The sequence below is a fragment of the Myodes glareolus genome, chromosome 11, assembly GCF_982192425.1.
Source record: "Myodes glareolus chromosome 11, mMyoGla1.1, whole genome shotgun sequence".
Taxonomy (NCBI): Eukaryota; Metazoa; Chordata; class Mammalia; order Rodentia; family Cricetidae; genus Myodes; species Myodes glareolus.
This window is the reverse complement of record NC_142036.1, coordinates 42125329-42135851: the sequence shown is the minus strand read 5'-3', so window position 1 is coordinate 42135851 and position 10523 is coordinate 42125329. Positions and strand designations below refer to the sequence as shown.

At 43.8% G+C, this 10523-nt stretch overlaps 1 protein-coding gene across 1 annotated transcript; it reads left to right on the top strand.

Moving 5' to 3' along the window:
* The first annotated feature begins 3500 nt into the window (after positions 1 to 3500).
* On the top strand, positions 3501 to 9171 carry LOC148120490 (acyl-coenzyme A thioesterase 5-like). Its single transcript, XM_087911662.1, has 3 exons — positions 3501 to 4293; positions 6094 to 6296; positions 8182 to 9171. The coding sequence occupies exons 1-3, from the start codon at positions 3708 to 3710 to the stop codon at positions 8785 to 8787; spliced, it is 1395 nt and encodes a 464-aa protein (XP_087767788.1). The 5' UTR covers positions 3501 to 3707; the 3' UTR covers positions 8788 to 9171.
* Positions 9172 to 10523: the final 1352 nt, after the last annotated feature.

The window sequence follows — 10523 nt, the reverse complement described above, 5'->3', positions numbered from 1 at the left end:
ACTATTAAGACACTAAAATAATCAAAGGAAATTCAGTTTAATTCTTTCCTTTCTTTTGGATGAATGAGGATTTTGTTTTCTGAGAAATAAATTACGTTAGGTTCCTGTTTATACACAGAACACTAAAGATTTTGTTCTTTCAAAATTTCATAAATTATTATGTAGCTTATTTACACAAGTAATTTTAACAGTGATAAACATGTTCACCATAATGATTTCACTAGATACAAATAGTTCCCAAATAATAAGCAATTCTTGAGCCTTTGAGCTCACGATCCTCCTATTTCAGTCTCTGGGTGCTGGGTTGTTGGCTCGTGCCACCATGTCTCCCTCCTCTAATTTCTCCATCTTGTATCCTCACTGAGGCTATTTCAAGTTTAACTGGAATTTAATCTCCTTGACTGGAGAATCTCATGAAAAATTACTCAAGCCTATTCTGTAAATCCAAGATTTGTATGTTCCTGTTAACGTAGGGCGTTTGTGTGGGAACCCCTATAGCTAACTGTTCTTAGCTGAACTACTTGTTTCTGTGAAGCCCCTATGCAGCTACCAAGCGAGATGCCATGGCGTGGGTCAATTGTCTACATTCTGTCAATTATATTTTAAATAAATGCTGATTGGTCAGTAGCCAAGCAGGAAGTATAAGCAGGACAACCAGACAGTAAGGAGAGGCGGGTCAATGAGAACAGGAGAATTCTGGGAAGAGGAAAGCTTGGTAGGCAGTCCCGACCCTGTCACAGAAGAATCAAGATGTGACTGCCTCCCTGAAAAAGTACTGAGCCGTGTGGCTAGCATAAATAAGAATAATGGGCTAATATAAGTTATGAGTTAATAAGAAGCCTGAGCTAATGGGCCAATCAGTTTATAGTTAGTTAATGTAGATCTCTGTGTGGTTTCTTTGGGACTTTATGATTGCAGAAACCCGCAGGACAGAAAACTCAGACAACAATGCCAGGATGTGGTTTTGCTGTTAAAAACCCTGTGCCTGGACATTCAACAGTTAGGTCCCTGAATACCTGGGTATGGCTCTATCTGCCTGGAACAAAGACTTTCATTTTGATTATAAACAGTAACTGAGTGGTCGTCTCTGGTGGCCTCCCATAGCATACCCAGTGTGGTAAGCACACACTGTATTTAGCTTCTTAGTGTGGGTTCTGGGGATCACACTTGGTCCCCCATTCTTTTGCAACAAGTGTTTTATGGATGGAGCTATTTCCCCAGCCCTGGGAATATTCTTTAAGATATGAAAAAGGTAAGCTAGCTAGTGTACTTTTTACTTAATTATAAAACTTGCTTAATCTTAGCCAGCTGTCGTGGCATATATGCCTTTAATCCCAGCACTCAGGAGGTAGAGGCAGGCAGATCTTTGAGAGTGAGGTCAATCTGGTCTACATAGTGAGTTCTAGGCAGCCAGGCTTACAAAACAAGAGAACCAGCTCCCCTACAAAAACAAAACAAAACAAAACAAAAACAAAAACAAACAAAAACACCAAAAAAACAAAAAACAAAAAAACCCCAACAAAACACAGTTAAAGAATTTTTAAAAGGAAAATAAATAAGATTTGTTTAAGCTTTAAGACTTGTTGTATCCCTTGAACAGTGCAGCTCACAGGAACTCTTAAAAAGAAAGTAAACAGGTAGTACATTGTAAGCAACTTCCAAAACTCTAGAATTGACAGAGACATTTCACAGCCTGGACAGTCACCCAAAGTTCCTCTGTACCGTTGGGGTATACATCTTCAGTCCACTGTCCCAAATTATCCAGCAGACTTTTCCATGAAGCAGGAAATTTCAAAGACAGGTCTACCTATATTGGCAGTTTGCCAGTGACTTTCTTCTGTATCCTGAAGAATGTCTGTAGACTCTTTCATGACGCAGGAACTGTTAAGTATTGTCTCACCTTTAGGCAAGTTCAGCAGTCCTTTCTCTGTGGATCCTGCATGTCTAGTTCATCTAACAAACTCCATAAGGAGCCTCTTCGATGCCCATCTTCCTCTTGAAGTAGATTGGTGCTGCCAGGAGTAGATGTGTCTATCATGAAAAGTACTTAATTTTTAAAACATTTAAATGCCATATACTGAATGTCTCTAAAAGATTTGAAGAATACCTAACTAACTAAAATATATCTCTATAAATCTAGAAAACGTAACTAACATGACTACAATCTTGACTATTATAGATGACTATTTATTAACCTATATTTCTTAATTATACATTACATTTTCAAATGAACTACACAAACACAATACCTTAATCAAGGGCAGAAATATGCACATACAGTATAACAAAATTTACCTTAAATTTGTATCAATAAACTAAGATCCATACCACAGCAAATTATTCATATATCATATCTCCCTTAAAATGTAAACAAACATTTAAAAATAATATTTGAGAATATGGGTGTAGTTTTATCTATACTGCTTCCTGCTGATTGGGTGCACTGTTAATCAGGTCTTTTTTTTATTGATTTTTATTGAGCTTTACATTTTCCTCTGCTCGCCTCTCTGCCTCTCCTTCCCCCTTCAATCTTCCCCCAAGGTACCCATGCTCCCAATTTACTCAGGAGATCTTGTTTTTTTTCTACTTCCCGTGTAGATTAGATCTATGTAAGTCTCTCTCAGTGTCCTCAATGTTGTTTAAGTTCTCTGGGATTGTGATTTGTAGGCTGGCTTTCTTTGCTTTATGTTTAAAAACCACATATGAGTGTGTACCTGTGATAATTGTCTTTCTGTGTCTGGGTTGCCTCACTCAAAATAATGTTTTCTAGCTCCATCCATTTTCTGAAAAATTCAAGATGTCGTTATTTTTTCTGCTGTTTAGTACTCCATTGTGTAAATGCACCATATTTTCCATATCCATTCTTCGCTCGAGGGGCATTTAGTTGTTTCCAGGTTCTGGCTATGAAAAACAAAGCTCCTATGAACATAGTTAAGCATGTGCTGTTGTGGCCCGATTGAGCAACCCTCTCTGCTCCAAGGTGTTCCTAGCTTGGTCAAGTGGACAAAAACATACACAGCTGTCTTCTTGGGAGCAGGGACAAGGACGTCTTAGACAGTTTCAGGTTTCTGTAATAACAAAGATGGGCAATTATCCTTGTTATTAAGGTTTAAGACCTTGACAGAAAAAAGGTCCACGTTGGGGAACGTGTAAAGTCCAGATGAGTAGGCAATGTTTGTCTCGAGGGCCAACATGAGCACAGTGTAGAGAGGACTAACCATGACATCTTTTACACATGTATGGAATCCAGGTAAAGGGTCATGAGGCATGAAGTCCGTTGGACATAGGACTTACATATAGGCTAAGCACGTGCAGACAGCACAAAACAAAACACCATAGTGTACATTTTTGAAAGAACAGTCCTAAGATTAGTAGCAAGTGTCCATTACTCCACAACCTGATGAAACTCAATTGCAGTCTTACACTCTGGAGTCTGAACCTTAGGAATTTGGCGACTGGAGGTGTCATTGGGTGAGAGGACTTTGAAGAGCAAGCCTCAGTCCTGCCAACTCTTCATGGGGCAAAGAGCACCTGAAAAACAGTAGTAGGGAGGGGGTTCCGGATATAACGAAGTCTTAAGCACAGATGCCTTAGTCAAAGTCTGTCTCTATCTTGTTGTTTGCTGGCTCTGCGCTCTCCAACACCCCAAGCCCCACAGCTCAGCCCATCCGGCCGCTAGAGACTCAGGGCTGAAGTGAAGAAGCAAAATGGTGACTTGGCTTCGCACTGTCCGGCGAACAAGCAGGTTGTGTCAATGGGGCTGTAAGAGCAGGGCGCAGCTGTTAGGACCCCTGCCCTTTGGTCCCGGTGGCTGGAGCATCTGGGCCCCTGAGCGGACAAACGCGACGCTGAGCTTGGAGCCCGCTGGCCGCAGCTGCTGGGACGAGCCGCTGAGCATCGCCGTGCGCGGCCTGGCCCCCGAGCAGCCAGTCACGCTGCGCACCGCCCTGCGCGACGAGAAAGGCGCGCTCTTCCGTGCCCACGCGCGCTACCGCGCCGAACCCAAAGGCGAGCTGGACCTGGCGCGCGCGCCCGCGCTGGGCGGCAGCTTCGCGGGGCTCGAGCCCATGGGGCTGCTCTGGGCCATGGAGCCCGATCGGCCGCTCTGGCGCCTGATCAAGCGCGACGTGCAGACGCCCTTCGTGGTGGAGCTGGAGGTGCTGGACGGCCACGAGCCCGACTGCGGGCGGCTGCTGGCGCGGGCTGTGCACGAGCGTCACTTCATGGCTCCCGGGGTGCGGCGCGTGCCCGTGCGCGAGGGTCGTGTGCGCGCCACGCTCTTCCTGCCTCCAGGTGAGCAGCCCTCCCTCCAGGAGCCAGGTGCAGGGTCTTGCCCTTTCTTCCCTGTCTACCATTTGTCTCTGGACTTTCTCATTTTCTTACTTCTGTATATCTTACTTTTACTCTGTGGGTGGCCATGTGACTGTCCTTCAAAGTCCTCTTCTCCTAGGTCTTGTTCCTTGATCCTCTTCCCAGATTTGTTCTCCTATTTACTCTCTCTGCCTGCGAACTCTGCCTAGCCTTTCTCCTGCCTCACTATAGACCTTTCAGCTCTTTTTTAGAGCATCAGGTGTTCACAGGGTTAAATAAATATAACATAAAAGAATACAACATATCTTTGCATCATTGAAACAAACGTTCACAACATACAAATATAACACATCTTAAAATAATATTCCACAACAATTCCTAGTGCGGCACGTTTTGATGGCCCCAATATTGCTGCAGAAGATGGAAGGAATGTAAACAGCTCTGGCAAACAGCCTTAAAACAGAATAGCTACATAGTTAGGCAGTAACACGGATAAATCCATTAGCACTAAATGGTCTTTGATAGGAGATTAGCAAGATGACTTTCCTTGACTTCCTCATGGGCATCTGTGTTTCCTTCCAATTCTAATAACCTGGTGTGGTAGTTTGAATGTAATTGGTCCCCATAATCTCAGAGGGAGTGGCACTATTAGGAGGTGTGACTTTCTTGGAGTGGGTCGGGACTTGTTGGAGAAAGTGAGGGTGGGCTTTGAAGTTTCCAGTGCTCAGGATACTGCCTAGTAACTTAGTCCACTTCCTGTTGCCTGCAAGATATGGTAGCACATCTCAGTTGGGTGTGGTGGCACATGCGCTTAATCCCCGCACTCGAGAGGCAGGGGCAGGCAGATCTCTATAAATTAGAGGCCAGCTTGGTCTACAGAGTTAGTTCGAGGACAGACAAAGATACACAGAGAAATCCTGTTTCAGGGGAGGGGATAAATGTAGTAGCACAGCTCAGCTCAACTTGCTGCCTGCATGCCACCATGCTCCTCATCATAATGATAATGGATTGAGCATCTGAAACTGTAAACAAGCCACCAATTAAATGTTTTCTTTTTAAGAATTGCCATGGCCACAGTGTAGCAGGAGAAACTGTAACAAAGACAGATACCTGAAAATTACAAGCTTTGAACTAGAGGGATGGCTCAGTGGTTAAAAGCATGGGTTGCTCTTGTAGGAAGTATGGGTTCAATTCCCAGCACCCTCGTGGTAGCTCACAACTATCTGTAACTCCAGTTATAGGTATCTGACTTTCTCTTCTGGCATCCTTGGGTACCAGGCACTCAAGTACTATATATAAGAATGCAAACAAAACATTATTTCACATAAAATAAGAAATCTTTAAAATATTTTTTTAAAAAAATTATAAGCCTTGGGAAAGAATCTACAGACATTACATAAGATATAGAATTCTTTTAAAGATTTTTTTTACAGGTATAGCAATGGTGGACTTTCATTTTATAATAACTGAAAGATTAAATGATCATATTTTTATTACAGGCATCAAAAAGAGATTTCGTTGATTTAAGTAAGAGAACATATTTGAAGGTCATAGATGTGAGAAAGCAATTGATAAGGGTATTGAAAAATAGTAAACTCTCTCTCCCTCTCCTGTCACTCAAAAGCTATGGGCCCCACTGTTGTAATATCCAATGAGGTCTTCTTTCAGAGTAGGAGAAGAGGTTTAGATTTCTATAACTTCCCTCCCTTGCTCCCATTTACATTAGAAAACAAACCTTAAATTCCTTTGAGGACTATTGGCTCTGTTTTTGCTTTTCCTAAGGAAATGGACCCTTTCCTGGGATCATAGACCTTTTCGGAGTTGGAGGAGGCCTTCGGGAGTATCGAGCAAGTCTGCTGGCTGGGAAGGGCTTTGCTGTCCTGGCTCTGGCTTATTATAACTACGATGACCTCCCCAAGGGCATGCACACTATCCACTTGGAGTACTTTGAGGAAGCTGTGAACTACCTGCTTAGTCACCCTCAGGTTGGTTGTTATTTTTGTCTTTTGGTTTAGAAACTGTGTTCCTAAAATATCCACCCATCAAGATAAGATTTTCAACTCAGTTCCTGAGGCGTTGTGAGACAATCAAATCTTCATTTTCAAAGTAGAAATCAAAGCAAGTTTCTGAACTGGGTGATAGTTCAGGGCATTGATCTGTCAGGCAGTTTGATGACGAAATACCTCAGATAGAAGTGAGGTGTTGTCGTGTGCTAGAAAGGGAGCCTCCTGGGACACGGGCACATTCAGCATATAGTGGAAGATACCAGGTTGAACGGGTGACTCAGCCAATAAGATCACTTTCTGATCTTCCAGAGGACCAAAGTATGGTTTCCAGCACCCAGGTCAAGTGGCTCATATTTGCCTGTAACTCAGCTCCAGGAAGTAGGAATCAATCTTCTGGCTTCTGAGTGTAGCTGTGCACACGCAGACATAGGCAGGGAAAAACAAACACACACACACACACACACACACCACAATTTAAAACAAATCTGGCTTGACTCAGGCATACCATAGAAGAGCTGGGTCTCTTAGTGGCATTATTGTTTTGCATGAGTTTGTCTCCACCCCTTGGTTTTGTTCTGAGCGCTAAATGACTCATAAGTCTCTGTAACAGGACGCACCATTAACTGACAAATGTCATTCACTTGGGAAACAATAGAATAGTTAATTGGGGCTACAAGGAAGGAAGAAAAGGGGCAAAGTAGGGATGGCTGTGGAAGAAAGAAAATCAGTGTGAACAAGGATATAAGAGGCCACTCCTGAAGAACAGCAGAAGCGAGAGTTGGCGGGAGGAGCCTCACTGTGCACAGGGAGAAAGCTTGCTTACCTGTTAGAGGCAGTAGAACTGCTGTCTGGGAGTTTGTGGTATTGTAAACATTACAATGAAATCCTCCTCACTGGTCCCACATAGACCCATTGACTGGCCCTACAATCATGAAATTATGTAACTTCAGTAATCCTGTCCCCACTCTCCAAAGTCTGTCAGTGGTTTTGAATAAACTTTTTTATTCCACTAAACACACTCTTAAAAAAAAAACAATTCTTAATTTGAATAAGAAATTTTTTTTGTTTAAAGCGTCTTCCCTTCCCCAGTACCTATACATGCATCTTGAACTCTTACTCATAACCAGAATCTTAACTCCGTTTACTGTGATGCTTGCTGGATGATCATAAACCCATGTGAATGTAGTGCCTACCACTGTAAATACATCACAGATGAAAAGAAAAAGGTTTTCCTTACATGTCCACATGCTTCCTTTGACAAATTCATGCTTAGGAATGTACCTGTTATTTTTCATTTCAAGCTTCATGTAGACCATGGTGTTGAGAAATACTCCTTTACACTGTGAAGATGTGTTAATGTGACTGGTTTAATAAAAAGTGGAATGGCCAATAACTAGACAGGAAGAGGGTAGGCGGGACTTCTGGGACAGAAGTCAGGGGGAAGAGGAAAGGCAGAGCTGCCAGTCAGACACAGAGGAAGAGATGGGCAGCACAGAAGACAGGTAACCAAGCCATGTAAAACAATGTAGATTAAAAGATATGGCTTCATGTAAGTTATAAGATCTAGTTAGGAAGGAACAAGTCTAAGCTAAGGCTCAGTATTTATAATGAATGAGAAATCTCTGTGTGGTTATTTGGGAGCTGGCAGGTGGGACAGAGAAAGACTAGTTACACTGTGGGACTCAGCACTGAGCCTCATTTACCACTAAGGATTTGAAGAGACCTAATCAACCACCTTTCAAAACCCAGATGGTGCAGAGTGAGAGTCAGGCTCAGGGCCAGCTTCCATCCATAGGCTGGCACCACTAACTGTCCTACCCTCTAGATGCACTCATTCCCTTTCTTTTCTCTGTCTCTTTCTTAGGTCAAGGGACCAGGAATTGGCCTTCTGGGGATTTCCAAAGGGGCTGACCTCTGCCTCTCCATGGCCTCTTTCCTGAAAGGCATCACAGCCGCTGTCATAATCAATGGCTCTATGGCCAATGCTGTTGGAACACTGCACTACAAGGACGAGACCCTGCCCGCTTTGAGCATGAATTTTAATCGGATCAGGGAGGCCGAAGATGGCCTTAACGATATTTTGGAAGCCCTGAATTGCCCTTTAGAAGGCCCTGACCAGAAGAGCATCATCCCTGTGGAAAGGTCTGACACCACCTTCCTGTTCCTTGTGGGTCAGGATGACCGCAATTTGAAGAGCGAGTTCTTTGCCAATGAGATCTCCAAGCGCTTACAGGCCCATGGGAAGGAGAAGCCCCAGATCATCCTCTACCCAGAGGCGGGGCACCATATTGAGCCTCCTTACTTCCCTTGGTTCAAGGCTTCCTTCCATACCACTTTTAACATGATAGTCGTTTTTGGGGGGGATCCCAGGGCTCATGCCATGGCCCAGGTGGATGCGTGGCAGCAACTCCAGACTTTCTTCCACAAACACCTGGGTGCTGAAGTGAGGACGATCCCAGCAAAACTGTGATTTTCTGTGAGTAGTGACACTTCTGATGTTGATCCCTCCTGAGAATGGCTGCCACTGTTAGAATGTGCATGTATTTTTGTCTCCTTTTAATAAAGTCTTGAGTTTCCCCACCTCCAAAAGTTTTATGGACTGAGTCCTCATTGGTTTGAGGTCACAGTGGTTCTTACCTTCTTATGGCAATGAAGATTGAGCCCAGGGCTTACACATGGTAGGCTAGCCACTGAGGTATCCCACTCTATCTTAGAGAGTAGCAATTCATTTACTTGTAATTTTTATATATAATATATTGATCATGTTTTCTCCTCCTGCAACTCCTCCCAGTATCTCTCTACCCAACTCTGTTCTCTCTCTCTCTCTCTCTCTCTCTCTCTCTCTCTCTCTCTCTCTCTTTCTCAACAAAAAAATGTAAAAACTAAAAATCAAAACAAACATGCAAATGAGAAGTAAGACAAAACATGTCAAAACTAAACAAAAAATACACACACACACACACACACACACCAAACAAACAACAAACATGGAGTTCATTTGTGTCAGCCAACTATGCCTGGGAGCTGCCCTGGAGTGTAGCTGACACACAATGACACTCCATTCGAGAAAACTGATTTCTGCTTCTCAGTGCTTGTCAGTTCTAAATAGCTTCTTGGTTAGGAGTGGACTCCATGTCTGCTTTCTCCTCTCATGGCCACCGTCCCGTCTGGCTTGAACCTGTGCAGGACTTCTTTATGCTGCCACAGTCTCTGTGAGTTCATACACATACTAGATGTGTGTGAACATATGATATATGTAGCGAGGAGGCCTAACTTAACATCAGTGCAGCCAGGACAGGCTGCGGAATAACAATGCTGAAACTAAACCTCATCCTTACAATGACCAGGAAAGACCACAGGACTGTACCATGGGGGACCAGTCAGAATTGAGACAAACAAATACCAGAACATTAAGAAGAGCTTACCTAACTTGTATGTAGGTTGCCAATTTCCTTACACCAAAGGCGGTACCAATCCCTGATTGAAAAGACTTCTGCTGCCTCACTCCTACCCGATCAGGAATTCAATCCCCATTTGAATTGAGGATTCCTCTACCCACCCCCAATCCTTTACTCCTTAAAAACCTGGCCATAGCTGAGCTCAATGCCCTCCCTGATCCAACCTCTGTGTTGGAATGGATGGAGAGAGAGCCCAGCTGGAGCTTGCAATAAAGGCTCATTGCTTTTGCATACGAACTCGGACTCCTGGTTGTCTTTCGGGGGCTCCTGATGGGGGCATAACATGTAGCAGTCCTGCCGTATCTGGAGAACCCTGTTTCCTTGGAGTCATCTAACACATCTGACATTCACAATGTTTTTCTTTAAAACTGTTTTTGATACAGGGTTTCTCCGTGTAGACCCGGCTAGCCTGAGACTCACAGAGATTCAGCTGCCTCTGAGTGCTGGGATTAAAGGTGTGCACCACCACCGCCTGACTGTCTCTTGCAATCTTTCTGCCTCCTCTTCTGCAAAGACCCTGAGCCAGGAGAGGAGGGTTTTCGTGGAGTCGTCCCTTTTAAGGCTGAGTGCTCCAAAGTCTCTCACTCTGCACATTGTTCCTTTCTGTGGTCTTGTGTTAATTCCCATCTACTAATGAAGGCCAAGAGAGGCCCTGCTGCTGTATGGCCTTGGGAACCTTTGATTGCTATTTTCCTTTAGCAGAGCAATAGTATTAGGTCTTCTCTCAGGGAGGGCAACATTTTTTAAG